General features: G+C 42.9%; 1 protein-coding gene across 4 annotated transcripts in view; it reads right to left on the reverse strand.

Moving 5' to 3' along the window:
• LOC126547435 (glycosyltransferase 25 family member-like) overlaps positions 1-21,167 on the reverse strand; it is a 361,867-nt gene that overhangs the window by 309,966 nt on the left and 30,734 nt on the right. For all 4 annotated transcript variants that reach the window (XM_050195438.3, XM_055063007.2, XM_055063006.2 and 1 more), the window contains exons 7-8: positions 12,639-12,721; positions 9,367-9,473 (exon numbers count right to left, since the gene is read on the reverse strand). In XM_050195438.3, the coding sequence (XP_050051395.1) occupies positions 9,367-9,473; positions 12,639-12,721 (190 nt within the window). The remainder of the gene's footprint in view (positions 1-9,366; positions 9,474-12,638; positions 12,722-21,167) is intronic.

Genomic DNA, 21,167 nt, shown 5'->3' on the forward strand with positions numbered 1-21,167 from the left:
CATAAACTAATTAGGGCTCTCACGACACTTAATGAGTCTGTGAAGACAACAGCCTTAGCGACAATTGTGAGCCTTATGTGTTTAATAGCCGAGACTGTAGCATATGCTTCAACTGTAAAGAAATTGCTGTGTGGGTTTAGTGCTCCAGATGTTGAAAATGAGGGTCCGAGGGCTGCGTAAGCAACACCAGCAGGAGACTTCGAAGCGTCTGTGTAAAATTCATCACAGGAATACTCCTCTTTAAGTTCAAGAAAATGTGACTGTATGTGATTCTCAGGTGCTCGTTTCGATATTTCTAAGAAACATATGTCACATTGGATAGTTTGCCACTCCCACAGTGGTGGAAGCCGAGTAGGAGCCATTAGAACATTCTCTGAAAGAGGGACCCCTGTTTTTTCTGAGAGTGCTTCCAATCGGAGGGACAGAGGAGGCCGCACAGCTTGGTGGTTACGGAACAGCGTGGTCGTGGAGAAGTCATGAATAATTGAATGACGTGGGTGATCCACAGCTGATTTTACCTTCAAGGCATACAAAAAACTTAAATATGTCCTTTGGTAGTATAGAGACCACTCGTTAGATTCAACGTAAAGGCTTTGCACAGGACTAGTCCTAAAGGCACCTGTAGCAAGGCAGATGCCTAAGTGGTGGATAGGATCTAGTATTTTCAGACTACTAGGCCCAGCAGAATTATAGACTATTGCTCCATAGTCAAGCCGTGTTAGTATAAGACTTTTGTACAACTTTATAAGGCATCTCCTGTCGCTTCCCCAAGATGTGCGTGACAAGAGCTTCAGAAGATTCATAGTCTTGTGGCATTTTGCCTTAAGAAACTTCAGGTGTGGTATAAAAGTTAGCTTGCTGTCTAAAAGGATCCCTAAAAATGTGTGTTCACGGCTCACAGATAGCCGTTCTCCATTGAGGTCTACTACGGGGTCCGCCAGTATACCTCTCTTGTTAAAGAACAGGACGTAGATACTTTTTTGAAGGTGTAGTTTAAAACCGTTTTCGTCCGCCCACATAAACAATTTATTTAAGCAAAGCTGTACTTGTCGCTCACAGATACTTAGATTACATGATTTCTAACCTATCTGGATGTCATCCACATATACAGAATAAAACATCGTACGTGGTATGACAGTCTGGATCGAGTTCATTTTGACAATAAAAAGAGTGCAGCTCAACACACCAACTTGTGGAACACCAGCCTCCTGTGTAAAAGGACGAGACAGAATGTTACCAACTCTAACACAGAACGTACGATAGGGGAGGTAACTCTGAATCACGTTCAGCAAGTTGCCTCGAACTCCCATTTCAGACAGATCACGAAGGATTCCAAAGCACCAGGTTGTGTTGTATGCCTTCTCCATATATAAAAATACTGACAAGAAAAACTGTTTGTGGACAAAGGCATCACAGATATTTGTCTCAATGCGGACAAGGTGATCTGTTGTGGATCTACCCTCCCTGAAACCGCACTGTAAGAGATCAAGTACCTTGTTGCTTTCAAGAAAATGGATGAGGTGACGGTTAATAATTTTCTCAAATAGTTTGCATAGGCAACTTGTCAGAGCTATAGGCCTATAACTGTTGGGTGAGGAAGGGTCCTTGCCCTCTTTGAGAATAGGGATTACGATTGTTTCTTTCCAGGCGAACGGAATGTATCCAGCAGAGGACATGGAGTTGAAGAGTGACAGTAGTGTTTTTTGGGTTTCGGGATGTAAGTGTCTGATCATCTCATACATTATTCTGTCACTTCCTGGAGCAGACTTGTTGCAACAGCTCAGTGAGGCCTGGAACTCAGCCATTCTAAATGGACGATTGTATACTTCATTGGATGTGCCTTTCCGACCCAGTCAGCTGCTCTGCTTGTCGCTGGTATTTTAGGAATGTATCTGTGTAATCAGATGTACCGGAAACATGCTCGAAATGTGCTCCTCGACAATCAGCCTGGTCCTCAAGAGTATCTGCTTGCGTGTTTACTAATGGTAGAGGACGAGTTTCACGGCCATTTATTTTGTTTACCCTGTTCCAGGCTTTTCTTTCGTCTGTATAATAATTAATGCCGGCGATGTATTTTTGCCAACTGTCCCTTTTGACACGGCGGCGTGTTCTACCTTCAGATTTTATTTTCTTAAAGCTGATAAGGTTTTCTGTAGTCGGAGAGTCACGGAGGTGATTCCAAACCTTATTTTGTTTCTTTCACGCTTTCTTACATTCGTTGTTCCACCAGGGAACACATTGTTTAATAGGCGACGCATTTGTTTGTGCGATACATAATTGACACTACGTCGACAATAAATGCAGTTAAATATGACACTGCATCGTCAATACTAAGCGTACAAATGTCATCCCAGGTCAAATATGTCAGCTCTCTGTATTGCTGCCAGTTCGCTGATTCAACTTTCCACTGGGGCACCTGTGTAGAGCATTCGTCCCATTTTCTTCATTTTTAAAACAATCTGGAAATGGTCACTCCCATATGGATTTTTATGCACTTTCCACTCCAAGTGCAGCACGACTGTACTTGATGCAATGGTTAAATCGATAGATGAAAATGGTTTGTTTGCAACACTGTAAAAAGTTGGTTCTTTCTTATTTAGAAAACATGCACCTGTACTTAAGAAGAAATTTTCAATCAGACGCCCTCTCACATCACATCGAGAGTCACCCCACAAGGTATGATGAGCATTTAGGTCTCCAACGAGAATGTAGGGCTCCGGAAGTTGTGCAATAAAGCTTTCAAATTCAGTTTTGGAGAGTTGACAGTTGGGTGGGATGTACAAAGAAGTAATTGTCAGCAGCTTACTAAAAAGCATTGCTCTGACTGCAACTACCTCAAGGGACGTTTGCTGGTAGGCGATACCCTTATCAACTATTATGGCGACCCCGCCCGATGAGGCGAGAGCGTCGTTGCGGTCTTTGCGGTAGATGGCATATTGTCGCAGAAAGTTTGTGTGTGTAGAATTGAGGCGTGTCTCTTGCACACACCACACTCTTGAATTAAATTTGTGTAGGAGATCATTTATGTATCCAGATTGTGGAGTAGACCTCTGGCATTCCAATGTATAATTTGTGTAGCCATATTGGAAGTGTTTTGTAATGTGTGTCGAGAGAGGTAGTTCAAGTTAGCTCACGAGGCCTTTCCAGGCCCCGTAAAACAGGATTTTCCTTCTTTACCAGCACGCTCCCCGGAGTTACACTGTCCCTTCGGCGTCTGGGACACCAGAGGAGTGTTGACTGTATCCATCGCCTCTTCATAGGCGGTAGATGATGCCCGCTCGGTGGGCACACTCTGGGGTTTGTCGGGCCTGTCTGCATGGGCACTGGCCCTGGGACTGGCAGGCACGGAGGTCTGCTGGTCCTTGTTGACTGGGCGCGGAACAGCACTGGCTGCTCCTGCCAGGGGGGGGGCTGGTGACGTGTCGCCATCACACTTCGTGCGACTTCGGCGGCCGCCGAAGGACGTGGCACGGCCCCCCAGCGCGCCATATCGGTGTAGGAAGGACTGGACTGATTGTGGAGAGCGAAACACTTACGTGCCTCTGGAAAAGGTAGGTTGAGTTTGACTTTCAGTTCTATGATTTGTTTCTCTTTTTTCCACGAGGGGCACAATCGCAAGTAGGCAGGGTGATCTCCTTCACAGTTGGCACAGCGCATTGCTGAAGTGCAGGCGTCCGAAGCGTGTCCTGTTAACTACACTTAGGGTACAAGTATCACGCCCTCTACACGTTAGCGACCCATGCCCAAAACGCTGACACTTGAAGCATCGACGCAAATGTGGGATGTATGGCCTGACACGAAGCTTGCAGTAGACGGTTTCTATTGTTTCAGGTAGGTTGCTGGTTCCGAAAGTAATGAATGTTTGGTAGGTATTTGCTTGTCATCTTGCCTTAAAGTTATCCTTTGCACTTTCACTACGTTCTGGTCTTGCCATCCTTGTAGTAGTTCGCTTTCACTCAGTTCGAGAAGGTTATCTTCCGAGACGACCCCAAGCACTGTGTTCATGGACCTGTGTGGGCCCACTGAGATGGGAATTTCCCCAAATGCTACAAGTTTTGAGAGTTTGTCATATTGTACTTTGTCGCGAAGTTCGAGAAGAATATCGCCACTTCCCATCTTCGCTACATTATAGCCTGGGCCAATTGCCTCCGTGAGACATTTCGCTACAACAAATGGTGAGGTCATTCTGACTGTTTTGGCATCATGCTGACTGTGTACAACATGGTACTTGGGAAAAGATTGTTTTGGTTGCATGAAAAACGTGAATGTTTCATCGGTGTGCCCCCTCTTCAGGGAGCGATCAGGTAATGGTGGAACGTCGCTTGCCATATAGCATTGGAAAATTGGCGACGATGGTAGCCACCCACCACCAAGCCCAACAAAGGGACGCTACAAGGTTGGAAGAATACCTGCAGACACCAGCCATGCATTGCCGCTATAACCTAATATAATATACCCAAGGTTGGATAATTGCACCAGATTAACCGTTGCCACCCAGAATACGGAAATGAGAAGAAGTAATAAGAAGACAGGAAAGAAGAAACAGCGAAAGAGAAAGCAAATGATTGAAGAGGGGGACAGGAAAGGGCGACTGCCGATTTCCTCCAGGTGGGTCAGTCTGGAGGTGCCGTCTATGTGAAGCAGAGGCCAAAGAGGTGTGTTGCCTCCAACGAGGGGGGGGGGGGGAGGCCTTAAAGGTCCAAACATCTGGCATCAGCTCAACCCCCAGGATCCCCCTTTCCACAGACACGGTTAAGCCATGCACAGCTACACGCGGGAGGGTCCAACCCTCGTGTGCTCGGGTACGTGGTGTAGCAACACACCGAACGCAAGGCTTTTTTTTTTTTTTTTTAAATTGTGGCTCTTTGGGCCTGTTGGTTCAACATATTGGCAACTTATAGCACAGAAAAAAACAGATATACAGAAGAACCGAGATGACACAAGTTAGCGATCATCTATCATCTGTCATGTCTGTGCTTTTATGCGCTACAATTTGCCAATATTTTAATTTTCAGCTAAGAATATTGACCGCTGACTACAACGTACAATACACCGTATACGACAATTTACTGTCAGAATAACACAAATCACAACGGATACAATTTGCAACATATTAAACCAGAAGCAGCTGATTAAAAATATATCAATGGTGATAACATGCCAATAAATAAATGCAGAGCAGTGTCCTTACCAAACAAATATATTAGGGAAACTAAATATTCACATATTTACATTAGCACATTAAAATTTGGAGGACGCTTGGGCTTTGCCTTTAGGAGTGGAATGCGATAGCATTCAAAGGTCCCCGACTGCTTTTCACGCTTTCGGGCAACTGTAGCTTATGTACTAATAATGTTTACCAGGAAATGCTGGCGGCAAACGCTATGCACGAAGGCGCACTTTCTCGCAGAAACGCGCCTTCTTGTGTGGGTCGATCTCCTGTTACTGTTTTGCACTTTTAATATTTCAGTCTGAGAAGATCGAACATAAAAGGTATGTGCTGTCAGTGTTTTTTTTTTACATGACATTTGTTTGTGGGCTGCCATCTTCAAAATTCTGAGGAGTAACTTTGTAAAGAATGAAACACAAGGTATGAGCAACTTATGTTATAAAAGAGTGGTTGGGTATGCGTGCTTCCGAATTATTATTGCCAAAAAGACAGTCGATGCTGAACGCCGGACACTGACGCCGGATTTTCTGTGACACGGGGCTCCTAACGCTATCGCGTTAACATATTTACAATATTAACATAGGCACAAGTTGAAAAGCATCTGACAACAGCAAAATGCCGCACAGCTGCATTAAGCAGAGTGTACTATATTTGAATGCATGGAGTTTGCCTCCTGTTACCAAGATGGCCACAACATAAGATGGGGTCTAATGTTAGCGGTGGGCCTGATGCTTTGACTTTATTATTATAGTGAAATGTGGCGGCAAGCCTGATGAGCCATTAATAAGAAGAGCACTCAGGTGTTCATCAGTTGGCCCTGTATCATGACTTCCTATTCTTCATTCTAGAGAAAATTTTGTTACAAAGTAGTGCCGAAAATTTATAGATACCCCAGGCAAATTGTTTTAAAAAGCTCCTCACCAGGCCCCATAACAAATTTTGGTTATATGCTGGGAGTTGTTACGTGTCCTATAGCGAGCGTTCTGCCACAAAAATTTTTCAAATCGGCTCATTAATAGTCGAGATAGAAATATTTCAGTGCCGAGAACCCATGATTTCAGCAGGCGAGCTTCATTGCAAACACTTGCCCCGTCTAGCCTCCGCAAGTGAAATTCCTTCCCTGCGTTCTCCCATACCGGACGTCGAGGATCGCATGACGCATACGTCTCGGGCCCCGCCTTCATTTTTTTTTTCTCTGTTTTTTTTTTTTTTTTTTTTTGGTGCTGCACACTTTTGCTGATGGCATTGCGCGTGAGCTGTTGTGTCTCATTTCACGCAGCGCACGATTTTGCACGCTGTGCACAATGACACATGACTAGTGGTATAAGTCAGTGCTATATGAATACTGAGGCAGACACAAGCGGATTACAGTGCATGATCCCGCGCTGGAACACGATAGAAAATGGCATAGTTTCGGTGCCTGCGCACATGACCACATGACCGTGGGAACAAGCAGACGAAGCGGAAGTACATCTTTCTTGCTTCGATGCGAAGTAAAACAAAAAACATGCAGACATTCCGATTGTATGTTTTATTATTTCTCTAAACTTCAATTCGTCAATTCAAGCAACAGATCACACAAATAACAGATGGTGCCTTGAATAATTCTCGAAGTCATGTGTCACCATGAGCCATGTCACACTGCGGATACGAGTACGTCACCGTCCAGCTTAAAGCATGGTCGCCGCGAGGCAAAGGAAAAACAGCATTCAGATTGAAATTTCAGACCTTTCCGCGATGCGTGGCACTGTAATTCTATGCAAACACGATCGTTAGCATGCATTGTATCCTCTGCGCTTGTCAACTCAAAATGGCCAGACCTGGTGCGGGGCCCTTTAATGAGAGACTAAAGAGCAAAATTACCTGAACTGCGCTGTTAAATTACCCCTTCACAATACCTAAAAAGCCACTCTTACTGCAAGAAGACGCTTGGTAAGCCTGAAAAGACACAAAAACTAAAGGGTGGCAACGCCACCTTATAATTCCCACACTAGCCCACCGTGACATCATGGATTTTTATGACGTCTGCTCAGGCCTAGTTAAGCTTTTACCAGTAAAGATGGAATACATTGTATTCTATAAGAGCCAAAGAGTGAGCATGAAAAGTTTCAAGAACTTTCACTGAACCATAACGGCCAAATGCGAAAAACTTCAGGAGCACCCATCTAACGATGACTGCCCATGGTAATGAAACTAGCATTCAATTAATGAAGCGACACACCCTATTGATCAAAATATGTTTGTTTACAATCTGTAGTAGTCACTGTGGGACTTCTGTTGCTTCGGCCATATGCTTCATACATTCTTCCCCGCATCAGCCCACTTTGCTATCACACTCGCATGCCAAGGTCACTGATGAGCATGACAGCATGATGATAACACAGTGTCAAAGAAGGAATTATGTCTACGGTACAAAGACCAACATTGCAATGACGATTCTAAAATATTCGCGATAGCATAACGATGACAGACATGCCAAGAGCATGAGGACAATGGCATAACGACGGTACAATGACTATGGCCCAACCACACGACAATAATCAGATGACGAAGTTAGAATGACGACGATGGAGCAGCCACAACAGCGTCACGACGACAAATGTTTGACAACGAATGTATGACATGAGCATGACAGCATGATGATGACTGTTTGATGATGACACAGTGACGACGACAAAAAAACGAAGGAATAATGTTGATGGAACGACGAAGACGGTGTGACAACACCATTTTCCACAATGAGATTACAACAATGAGGTTCGACAATGAGATTACAATCCTGAAATGATGACGATTGTATAACGATGAAAGCTTGACGATGACGGCATGATGACGATGAGCCAACGACAAGGTGTATGACAACGCTCACACGACAACTGTATCACAAAGACTGTGTGGTGGCGATGGTGTGACGACGACGGCTGACAACAACCAGATGACAAAGCTGGAATGATGATGATGGAACGACCATGACGGTGACAGTATGACAATGAATGCATGATCAGAATTGTCTGACGATGATGCAATGATGATGATGGCATAACGTTGGCATAATCCCGGTTGAAGGATGACAGCTTGATTATGATAGAATGGCAGGGAGAAGCGATGTTTATGAAATGACAAAGGCGGTGTGACAAGATGACCCCAATGGAATGACGTTCTGAAATATAACAAAGATAGTAAGACAACAGCGTGATGACAATGTCATGACGTCATTGGTATAACCCCGACTATGTGATGATGATGGCACGACAACAGCATGGCGAGTCAGTTGACAAAGTTAGGATGACGACAACAGAACGACCGTGATGGCATCACAACGATGCATGATGACGACTGTATGACAACGATTGCATGACAACGGTATGAGGCGAATGAGATGACTACGAAAGTATGATGATGAAAGCCTGATGAGAATCGGATGACTAAGCAGGAGAGATGACAATGGAACAACGGCACCACGATGACGGTGTGGTAACGGATCCATGACGACTGTATGACAGCGATGGCGTGACGACATGACCACAATGGCATCATTATCATTAGCACATATGTGGTGGTAGGCCAAGCTGTCGGAACGCTTGGTCAGCGTTAGAGGTGTGACAACAACGGCATGATAAGAGTTAGATTACGAAGCTGAAATGAAGATAATCAAACAACCATGACGGCATCACAACCACGAGCCCAAGCTGGTAGACAACTTGGCCCAGTGGGTAGGCGTAAGAGGCTAGATAGATAGATAGGCTCAAAATTGCTGAAGTAGGCAAAGAATGCTAACTGCATTCAAACATAGTACTTTGCAATCTGTGACATCACACTGACAGACCCACCATAAGGTTTCAGCGCAAATTTCAAAAATGAAAATTTTACCGACGCTTCTTCTAATAATAAACTTATTACAATGAAATCAACAAAAGTAAAGCTCTTCAACAATACTTTATCAATCTAAAGCAATCCAGTGTTTCATTTTAGTGTCCCTTTAAGTTTGAGAGCTGCTCAGAGGTGGGTGGTTTATAGAAATTGATTAGATTTTTTCCCTTGTACTTGTCTAGGAAGATGTCGTTTGACTACAGTTTAATTACTTCTAATGGAAAGGAACCTGGCCATGCACCCACATCGCAGCTAGAGGAATTTTTGAACATTTGTAGTCCTTTTTCCAGTAATGATATTTTAGGAGCATGCCCTGCAAGACTTACTTTCCGTCGACAGCAGCGATGAACTTGAAGGCGACGCCAAGCTCCTCAAAGCAGTACTCCATGCGCTTGCGCCGTTCTGGCCGACGCTCCAGGTTGATGAGGTAGACCTGCACCAGAATAAAGAGAAGTGGTGGTGAAGTTTTTCACACAAAGCCAATTTTAATAGATGTAACAGACGCTCGGCTAGTTACTATACATTGATTAGAATGACAGATACATCAAAGGCGAAGACAAAAACAAAAACCTGTATTATCATGAACCCTGTGCTTCTATTCCACCATTTGTGAAGCTCACTATGTTTGCCATTGTATTACTAGTACACCGTACATTGCATATTAATATGTGATTTGATGTATGGTGTTGCAGCATAAATATTTCATCCTTTAAAAAGAATGATATTGACAGTAGCTTTTCATATCCCATAATTACACAATGAAACCACCTTCACACATGCATTTATTCATGTGCAGTTCCTTTGTTTCATTGCTGTCACTGTAACTGACTGTACAAATTGTGATTATCTTTCACTTGCTACTCACTGTGAGTTGCCCAGCTGACTGGACCTTCATTTAAAGCCACTCAGAGCACAATTCTGCATAAAAGAAATTTCACCAAAAGACAGAAGTGTAACACACTTCTGTAAATACTTTATGGAAATCTTCTATAACAAGTAACACTGTGCCAAAGAAAAGTTTTTAGTAGGAGTATGCAAATATTCGAAATTTTGAATATGAACCAAATAATCTTTGATATTCAATCTGTATTCAAGATAAAAAATTCACTACTTCAAATCCTCACACTTAATTTTTGTTCAAATATAAAGGTTGACAACACTTATTGGAGTCTCCGGGAACGAAGACCAATGCAAGTGGGGACTGTTTCGAAAGATCCTGCTGCAGGAGAGGCGTGGTTGTTGTGCAGAGGTACTATTCACTGAGTGAACACAAGGGCAGATAAGTTCTGCTCAATAAGTTTCTCTCATTCAATAAGAATGTTCTAGTTTTAGTCAGCTTATGAATCTGTTGTCTCAATTTAGGCAAACCAAATTATTTGGGCAGTCTCACCATGTCTGCATTTCATTAAGATCTCTTCCTACAAACACAACACTCTTTGTGCATGTGGCATTGAGTTGTTTCCTTGTTTCATTACATTCATTGCACTTTAGCACCACTTTAGCACCCCTTCTCTTGCTCCCTTTGATGCTGAATTTGATCTTCTGGATGTGGCTATTGAGGGTTCAGATTGCCAAGAAAAAGAAAAATAATTGTTTGTGTTTTGTTGTGTTTGGTTGGCTGTATTGCGCTTGTGTTGTTGGCACGCTCTCGCTCTTGACATGTTTTCCCCTTCATTTCCCTTGCTTCACTCTGGCATATATAAGGTGTGCTATCCTTGCCAATAAATCCAGTTAGCGCTTGTGTGTACGTGTCTCCCTTCTTGTGGTCGTCTGTTTGCGCTGTTGCCCATATGTTTCAAGATGAACCAACTCGCCAAAAAAGAAGTATTGATGATGTTCAGACCAAGCTATTGCACTGATGAGCGGCTTTCTCTCTCCTTTCATTTCCAGTAGTGCACTGGAAGCTACACATGAGAGGTGGCAAGGGGGCAAGGCTCCGCCCGAAAGTTGAGCCTCTCGCCAGCGAGAGGGCTCTTCGTAGTACCCTGTGATGGCCACAGCATCTAGGCTATGCAGCGTGCTGCTGCTATCTTGGAGGTCACGCAGCTATGTGCAACTGTTGTGCGTAGACTGGCACTGCAAAGATGAAATGCTTTTTCTGTATTTTTGAGATGGCAGACATACATACCTTTCATTTATTTACCTCAAAATTAGTGATAACAGTATTATTCAGAATGTTCTCACGATCACGAAATCAGTCAATAGCGGTTGGCGGACTTCACTGCTTGCGATGATGACATTTCATTGTCAACCCGAAGATGAGAGCAAGCAATTTTTCACTTTTTTTGACACAAGATTGCAATCTACCCATTGCATACAATGCAATAATATTTGGCTGACATGTTCACAGGAGCCTATTTGACAGATAAGTCATGAATGTCTTCTCACTATATTAAAAAGTGTTGCAGGGCCCCTAAGCTAAAAGGCATCCTCATTCAGCAGACAAAATTTGAGATTAACATATACAGTACTTATTTTGCAAAGGATCCTAAAACCAAAATGATCCATTTACCCTACCACCCTCCCTTAAAAAGTCCTTCACCAGGTCTGGGCATTGCAAACGGACAAGCACAGTGCATAGATCCCACTGCGACAATTGTGTGTGCAAAGTGTTACAGTGATGTACACCATGAAAACAGTTGAAGATGCAAACAAAAGCCAGCATGCCCTTCTCCTTGAAGGAGCCAATTCTGCCACGAGCTGGATGAAGTCATGCGCAATGGTACTTCCATGTCAGGTGCATTGCCTCTGGCACACAAATAGCCAGCAGCAGTGGGAACAACTCGGAGATTCATGTGACATGCAGGGCGTGCAGAACTGCCTCTGGAAATGTGCCGCGCAATAAGAAAGGAGACAAAAAGAGGAAATTAAGACAACAGGGGTGATGGGAGTCATGACAAAATAAATAGTAGGTAACACCTTGTCTCCAATATGACAGGAGGCAGGAGAGGAATGCTGCTTGTGGGTGCTGGTTGAGGCAATGGGAGAGAGCCTCTACTGCAGGGAGGGTAGCTTGCCTCATAGCACTACAGCCTCCCAACATTTTGTATGCTTCTATATCAGCTACTCCTGAAGCCATAAAAAATTCTTGAAGTAGAACGCTCCCATGAATAGTGCTTTACAACTTCTAGCACATAACGAAAATTTCCAAAGAAGCTTGGAGAGGGGACGTCTCATAAGTGACACAATATTTCAAAGTTCAGATACCGGTGTCATTTCATTTGCCTTTACAGATTGATACCTTTGAAGTTTTAATGGGAAACAGAGGCTAGAACACTATCTTATTTCATTTTAAAGATAGTTGGGTAGCTGGATTTAAACTGCAGCACCTTGCAACACAGACAGCAATGCAATGTGAAGGCATCCTGTGGCAAGGACAGCCACAGGACTGATCTGCAAGAAAAGATAAAGTTCTGTGCTTAAACAAGTGTGAATATTCCTGGGTGACAGCTTCAAGGACACCAACATTATACAACTCTTGGTTTGCCAGAGATCTTAGTAATACCCCTGCTAACCACACAAACGCAAGGTGATACAATGAGCACAAGACAGCAGTGGGCCTCAGGTGAGCATGCTCAGATGAAACAATCTTGCTGACCTGATCAAAGCCAAGAGTGTCCTTCCTTAGGGGCACCATAAAGGACTGTAGAGCTGGCGAAATCAGCAGGGGCTCACCATCCACTATATTGAACAAGGATGTGAAATAAAAAAGACAAATAAATATGCATCACAGTGCAGTCAGTAGATTAATTCATTTCATTTATTTACTCTCAATGTCATGCAGCAATACAGAGAGAAGCGGGCAAAAATTAAACGCTGAAAAAAAAGGGGGGGAGGGGCACAACCAGGACATGTTTCGTGCCCTGGTTGTAGAAACTTGGCCATGGATTCACAAATGTTCTCCTATTGACATATTCAACTTGTTGCTTCTAGAGATACAACATTTCCAGAAATTTTGAGCAGGAGTAAAGAAAGACATTTTTCCTGTCTCTTCTTTAAATAAAATTTGGAAATCTTGAGAAAAAAATCTGTAAAAATAGCTTATGCAGTCGACTTCCCTTAATTCGGCCTCGACGGGACCTACGAAACTAATCGAATTTTCTGGCGGGTGGAATTAAATAAAATGCAGCAAAAAAACGTTAGAACACACTGCCTGATTCATTTAGCTGCAGTATTTTTCAGATTCTAACACACCTCGGAATCAAACGCGCGCCCTCCTTCTATGGGTCCTAGACAAAAAAAAATAATGTAGCAATGACATTAAAGCTTCTAAACAAAGTAGAAACCTAACGCGCACCCGACATTTTAGCAACAAAAATGGGTAGGAGTCTAAAGCGACTTGCACAATAATGACCGATGTTTCTAAAATCAGCTTCGCCGCAGAACTTTTTATTTTTAAGTTAGCTTCACCGCAACATATTTGTGTTGTGCGGTAAAGCATACGAGCGCCACGAACTGGTATCGTGTCCGACTGCACCGCGCTGGCAATTTATGGCCCAATTTCCCCCCCCCCCCCCAAAAAAAAAATAAAGAAAGAAAGACACGTATTAGAATTGGGTAAATACCTAAATCAGATATTGTGGGCTACGGTTATTGCTTGAAAATCTTCCTAGGGCAGGCAGAAAATAGGCGTTTTCGAAGGGAGGTGACATGTGTTCAACGCATTCACTGTCCCCCAAACTCCGCCGAGAGAAACGCTGCCACTAAAGGTGTCGCTGTTGGGGTCACCATACGGTCAGGCGCGTGTATGCTGACTGGTCACGTTTGAATTATCCGGCGAAGGCCAACTTTAGGATCGAAATAACGAAAGCTGGGGCCCATAAAGATGCATGGGCACTGGCCGGGCTCAAATTAACCGCACAATCGAATTAGCCAGAGTCAAACTAACAGAAGTCTACGGTATTTATTACTCCAGCAATAAAATATAACTATCCTTAAATACACGCAATGATTAGGACAATGTTGTCTGCAAATGGAAGGTTGTTGAGACATCCGCCATTGATCCTCACTCCTAAGCCTTCCCAGTCTAATAGCTTGAATACTTCTAAGCATGCAGTGAATAGCATTGGAGAGTCTGTGTCTCCTTGCTTGACCCCTTTCTTGGTAAGTATTTTTCCATTTTTCTTGTGGAGAATCAATATAGCTGTGGAATCTTTGTAGATATTTCCCCAAGATATTCATGTATACCTCCTGTGCTTCTTGATTATGCAACTCCTCCATGACTGCTGGTATATCTCAACCGAATCAAATGCCTTTTCATAATCTGTGAAAGCCATATAGAGAGGGTGATTGTACCCCACAGATTTCTCAATTACATGATTGATGACATGGACGTGATCCATTGTACAATATCCTTTCCTGAAGCCAGTCTGTTCTCTTGTTTATCTATTGAAGTCAAGTGTTGCCCTGGTTCTATTGGAAATTATCTTGAATATTTTATACAATACTGAAAACAAGCTAATGGGCTTACAGTTCTTCAGTTCTTTTAGGTCTCCCTTCTTTTAGATTATTATAACGTTTGCATCCTTCTAGCTCTCTGGTACACTTGAAGTTGTGAGGCATTGAGCATAGAGGGCCGCAAGCTTTTGAAGCATATCTCCTTCATCTTTGATTGCGAAAAGGACATATACAGAATAAAAATGGGTTGGAGTGCATACGGCAGGCATTACCAAATCCTGACTGGGAGCTTAACACTATCACTGAAAAGAAAAATGCACAATAATTGTATTCTAATGGTGCTAACATATGAGGCAGTAACTTGGAGGTTGACAAAGAAGCTCGAGAAAAAGTTAAGGACCGCGCAAAGAGTGATGGAACGAAACCTTTTAGGTGTGATGTTAAGAGATAGGAAGAGAGTGGTGCAGATCAGAGAGCAAATGTGGATAACCAATATTCTAATTGACATTAAGAGAAAAAAATGGTGCTGGGCAGCCTATGTAATGCGTAGGGAAGATAACTGGCGGACCATTCGAGTTACAGAATGGGTGCCAAGAGAAGAAAAACGTAGTCGAGGAAGGCAGAAAATTAGGTGGGGTGATGTAATTAGGAAAACTGCAGATGCAAGTTGGAATCAGCTACCGCAAGACAGACATAATCGGAGATTGCTGAGAGAGACCTTCATCCTGCAGTGGACATAAAAATAGGCTAATGATAATGACATGCAATAATTATGCAAGGAACGCGAAGAGAATAGAATGAAAGCCTTGTGTCACTACCTCTATGAACGATTGCTAATCTGATAACTGAGAAAAAGGTCACTCAGTGTCCGAGTTACTCTTGCTGGACACACTTGCATTAGAATCGATCATGGGTGCTTTCGCATTCTGATTTGATTGTATGTACACAAGTTCTCAAACATGTTTATTTGTGAGCCTGTTGTGAAGCTTTTTATGAACATTTCCAAACAAAGACCAGTTCTGTTTACAACGGTCAGATGACGAAGATATCTGCAGCAGCCTGGAAGCTATAGATTTCAGCAGCTATTATTAGTACGAAGGCATAGCCACCAGGTTGACGGTTCTACGTGCTTCGCAGACTCCCAGATGTACCTTGGACCAAAACCTAGAGAGCATCCTGTATTCCCCTATATTTGAAAGCTATGTTATGTTTTCAAAAACAAAACAGAAAGCATATAATGAAGACACTTGAAAACCGTGCTGCCGTTTTCTTGCCATTGTCATCACGTACAGAATCGTATGCTGCACAGCAGACAATGGCAAGTATAACTGTATGTGGACATTTTAATGGGGGTTTTTTCCACTTTCTCTGTACTGAAAAAATAAAAAATAAAATGTTTTTTTCCTCAATGTTCCCTTTCTTTTTCCCCCGCCCTTACATCGTCGCTTCTCAGTGATCAGGCAAGGCAAGAAAGTTTGCCTAATGCAGTAATTGAGGTTTAGTGTGAGCATGGTGAGGTTATCGTTACTAGACCAGCCTATTCTTGCAGTACGGCTTCAAAACTTTCTTTCATAGCTTTTGCTGGAGTGCTTTGAAATGACCATTCGAATATGCAACACGTAAGTGCATTCCATGACACCGCCACTACCACAGCAATTGTCTCACTGCGACAGCGATTTCTATCAGAAGTGGAGGGTGCACCTGCTGCCACTATCCAACGAAAAAGCTCGCTTACACAAAATAACTTTCGAATATGGGCCTGCTAGGGAAGAAAAACGCCACAAAGTCAGCTTACTTTCCACATACCATAAAAATCAAGCAATAATGTAAAATTCTTCAGAGAAAGAACATTTGGAGCACAAAAATATATGAATAAAAATTTTTGTGTTTGTGGAATATGTTCCCAGTATTTCCCAGGATATATTTTACAGCATATGTTTCCTGGGCTCACAAGAATTGCTTCCACAAAGCATGACTCACAAAACGGGCATTTTATTTCGATTCTAAGGTCTCTCAATAGTATGTTAAACCTCTTGTTTATGCTTGCCACTAAGTTGCACAAGGCAAACAAATATGTTAAGTCCATTTCACATGGTGCGAACATCTGTGAATCTGCAGCACTGTGATGACATTCATGAAGCAAGTAGGCTTCCAAAAAAAGTCTGAGGAGAACACCTAAGCACTTCTTATGAGTTATGAATGCGAAAGCATTAATATCCGATTGAACACCACTGAGCGGTCCTTCGAGTTATGAACTCGTCGTGGGCAAGAAGCGCATTGAGAGGCTTTGATAATGCCTCCTAGATAGCACAAGGCCGGTGCACTTCAATCTGCGATGTCATGCTATCTTGTGCAACTGCCATAGAATCTAATACACTTCCAAGTAAGCTGCAGTGATCTTGACGTCCTAACTTTCATCACGCTGGCCTTGGCAGTGGAAATTTTGGTCCAAGTAGCATGATGTCACACAGCAGCATACACAGGCCTGCTATCTAGAAGGCACTTGTTTAGCCCAGTAGGTAACACACTCAGGAGCGTGGGGTCATAGGTTCAAAACTCACTACTGTCAACATTCTTTCTTTCAAATTTATTGTTTTTTTTTTCTGTACATTCATCTATTTATAGCAATTACTGAGGCAAGGTTAGAACGCAGGTGAGAGCTTGCACAGACAAGGAATGTGTGGATAACACAGGCTTCCGAGAGCAAGGGTGACGTGGCGTGGCAGTGATGCCCTCACACAACACATGGCACGCCAGTGCGGCAGCAGGTGTTCCCTTTCGCCCACTCTGCTCCGTCTCGCGCATGTGACATGGCGTCGCAGTCAATCAGAATTTATGTGCCGTTTTGCTGCTCCAGACAACAGATGCCGCTTTTTTTTCGCTCAATGGGCCATTTGATGTTTTTGCTTCAATAATGCCGATGCATGCATGCTATACTTTTGCTACAACATTGTTCATACAGAATAAAGCTCCTTTGTAGCTTTTTCGGATATAGCTAGAGGTTTATGATCAAGGCGCTTTATTGTCACAGGAACAACGAACTCACAACACCATTCTTGATCTTTCGCTACGTATACACACATGAAACTTGAAAACATATGCAGCTGGATTCAGAGGGCATCTGCTAGAGTCAAATAAATGCCATCTGAGTACCCAAGCAGCCTTATGAAACATCTTCACACAGTTCCATAATATCTTTGACAGTGAAGAGGCTCTCTCCCAAATTATCTCTAACAAGGATTCTTAAGAAGCATATACAGTATCAGTGGAATTATCAACAAACAAATGTTGGCCTTCACCAAAACTTGCTGCTGAGCTAGTGGGTTCATGACTTAAAAACAAAAGTTATGGCGCTAAGCAGACGAGGACGAAGTGAGACACAAACGACACATACGAGCACCAACTTCTAACTGTTTATTTACCAGAATCCACGCAAATTTATACAAAAAACCAAAGTGAAAAGTAATCACAGTAGAGATAGGCAGGGGCGATAGGAATTAACGTTGCTCGTAGGCTGGTGATCATTTATGAATGACATTCATAAATAATCGAGGATTTCTTCATAAAAGAGCAGGAAATAAGTGCACTAGCACGCCATCAGTAGCATTAAGTGACAAAGAAATGTCATTCATAAATGATAGCCTGTAATCGCCGCTAAGTTTAGAATGAGCAGCTGCCACATTTGGTTGGATGCTCAGATTACGCCTGTAATGCACGCACGCTCATATGTACCTGCCATGATAATTCAGTACAGATCACTGGCCTATGAGCAGTGTTAATTCCCATCACTCCTGCCTACCTCTACAGTGATTACTTTTCACTTTGGTTTCTTGTATAAATTTGCATGGGTTCTGGTAAGTAAACAGTATGAAGTTGTTGCCCGTATGTGTCATTTGTGTCTCGCTTCGTCCTCGTCTACTTAGTGCCGTAACCTTTGTTTTTAAGTTAGCCTTCACTACCTGCAAGATCTGTCTCTTCTCTCATCATTCCCACTATATTGGAAGATGCACATCTGCACTATTTGCATTCTGCACTATTTCACTCTCTTTGGCTTCTACCCCTCGAGATATGAAAGGAATCCGGACGTGTTGTTGGCAAGGTGGTGCTTGCTAAATGACATTTTGCAGAGTTCCAGAGAAAACTCGCAGAAGGAAACACAGGTTGAGGAACTCGCATTGTTCTGTACTATGTGCTTGGTCATGTGCTTCTATACGCGACTGTACTTCTGTGCCTTAATGAAAGGAATCTTACCAAATGCTATCATTTATTTCTGTGGTGCACATTTCACTCAACAGAAAATGCTTGCTACATCAAAGGGCTGTAGGAAAGGGCAAGCAATTGCACTGGCTGCATCAGTATTTAAGCAGAGCTGCACAGCATATGGCAACCACAGCAGCAAAGACAGCACACAACATTTCCTCACTGTTGATTTACTTTTCGGTGCACAAAGGTAAGAGGCACAAAGGGGTCCAGCCAAGCTCTGCAAACCATTGCATTGCAAGACGGCAGGGAAAACAGTGCCAGCTTTAGCAAAGACACATATGTTGCCTATGATGTTATGATGTTAAATGTCACCGCTTACTGTGAAGTAATGTCAATGCTGATGAGCTCACTATGCTACCTTTGAATTAGTTTGTAGGTCCCATGCTGATCACAGGGCAAGCAGTAACATTGGCATCAGGTGTTGAAGACTGCGATAAGGGGTCAGCATTATTTCCCACATTCAAGAAGTTTCAAAACCATTCGAGCTTCAGAAATTCTAAGGTACAGCTACCTGTCAAGTGATACTAGGCTCCTCGTATAATATCACTGTTTTATCTTAAGCATGCTGCTCTTCACTTTTTTTATTTGTTTTGTTTTGGTTTTTTCACAGATGTATGCCAATTTTGGACCTTGCATCACAGAATGGGAACTTATCGTGGTCCTCGGCAAGGCAGTGACATCACTGCTGAAAGCCTAGAAAGGATCTGCTATATTACAGGCATCAGCTCAGACTTATGAAGTTATCTTATAAAGCAACAAAATAAACTCCTGAAAAAGCCACAACCCCTTTGTGACGTCAGCTTTTACCTGTGTCTGAAGTAATATTATAAAGAACACCAACCATTAATTCCAGTTCCCTTTCTGTCAAAGCCCCTTTCTGTTGTCCTTGCCTGTAGATGTTCAGAATAAGGAACTACACGAGCCCATCTTCAATTTTATAACCCTCAAGCAGGAAAAGCTACTCTTTGCTGGCCATTCTAGCTGCTGGTATGTAAATTCCTGTACAGTACAGAAAAAGTAACAAGAATCTTGCTACTCAAGTGCAGCAGTGTACATCAGTGTGTCGAAATGGAATAAAACCAAAAATGAAAAAATATATTTTTTTTTTTGACCGGAACAAAAACATAACCAAAATCTTATTTATTATTTTGTTTCGGAATGAAACCAAAATATGTTTTATTGGTTTTTAGTTCATCGGGAAAGTTGACAATCCGAAACAACCGACATCTGGCAACGTCAGCATTAGTGCATATCTCAGGCAGTAATAGTGTGAGCGATAACTGGTCGAGTACTCCACTAATCTAAGCCTGTAGCTCGGTGCACTGGCATATTGGCATGATAGCAAAATTCAGGGCTTGCATGCAGAAGAGCGTATCGTTTCATTTTCTATGGGTACAACGCTTTGTTACCGATGTTTTAGCATTTGTTTATGTTCGTTTAAGTTGGCTTTATCAGAACAGTGGTCTCACATTTCAGTGAGTATACTCGATGGCGTGTTGTTTCTGAGATCATGCTTGGTGCCTTAAGGCACTGAACATGACCTCAGAACTCATAATTCATTTATTTAGAAAAATTAATGCTATGTTTTTTTGTTACTTTGATCTGAAATTTTTTGTATGCGAACAAAAACCATAATGAACCTTTCCGGATCATCTTTTTTCTTTCTGGAGCAGAACCGAAATGGAACTTTTTTAAGTGGAATGAAACTAAAACCACAATGAGAAACATTTGGTTTCAACGCCCTGGTGTACATAGCTGTCCTTCATATCTCACCGTGCATATGTTACAAAGATTCATTTGACTTGACTAAATATGAATCACTTTACAATTTGGCAGCACACAGTGTCATGCAGTGATACATTGCCATGTGTTCTTTGTTTGAGGTGCCTTACTTCTTGTTGGCTTCAGCATGTTATTTGTCACCTCACATTACTACTACGTCATGAGTGTAGTAGCTAGCATGATGGGCCCATACTTATGTATATGCAATGCATGGAGCCCACGCTCAAATTGCAGCCAGCCCATTGATTGTTCCAGAATGCAAAATGATGCCCAGTAAGAGAAAGTTGAGTTGACTGTGTGGGGATCGAAGCACCTTCCCGTGACTTGTCCCCAAGCTTGGGCATTGTGCTTAGCTCAATCTCCAGGAACCGCTGTCCCAGTGGCAACATGGCAGTTACAGGTAGAGCACCGGAACTAATTTCCCACACAAACTGTGCTTCTCCCTCCCGGCGTCGAGTCACTGCACGAGCATAGGTCACCGGGACACGCCCTGATTGGCTTCCCAAGTGGCAGGCCCCGGGCACCCTCTCCATTCGAGCTGTTTTCCGCTGAGCACTTCATTGCCATCGCAGATGCTCAAAGGCCCGCAACGAGTTGGTTACGTGGAACCTTTGCTCCTGTGACTTCTCATTCGTGCACTTTGTGGACTGCTATCCGGTTAGCCCTAGTGCAGCGGGCGCGCATA

This window comes from Dermacentor andersoni, chromosome 1 (assembly GCF_023375885.2).
Source record: "Dermacentor andersoni chromosome 1, qqDerAnde1_hic_scaffold, whole genome shotgun sequence".
Lineage (NCBI taxonomy): Eukaryota > Metazoa > Arthropoda > Arachnida > Ixodida > Ixodidae > Dermacentor > Dermacentor andersoni.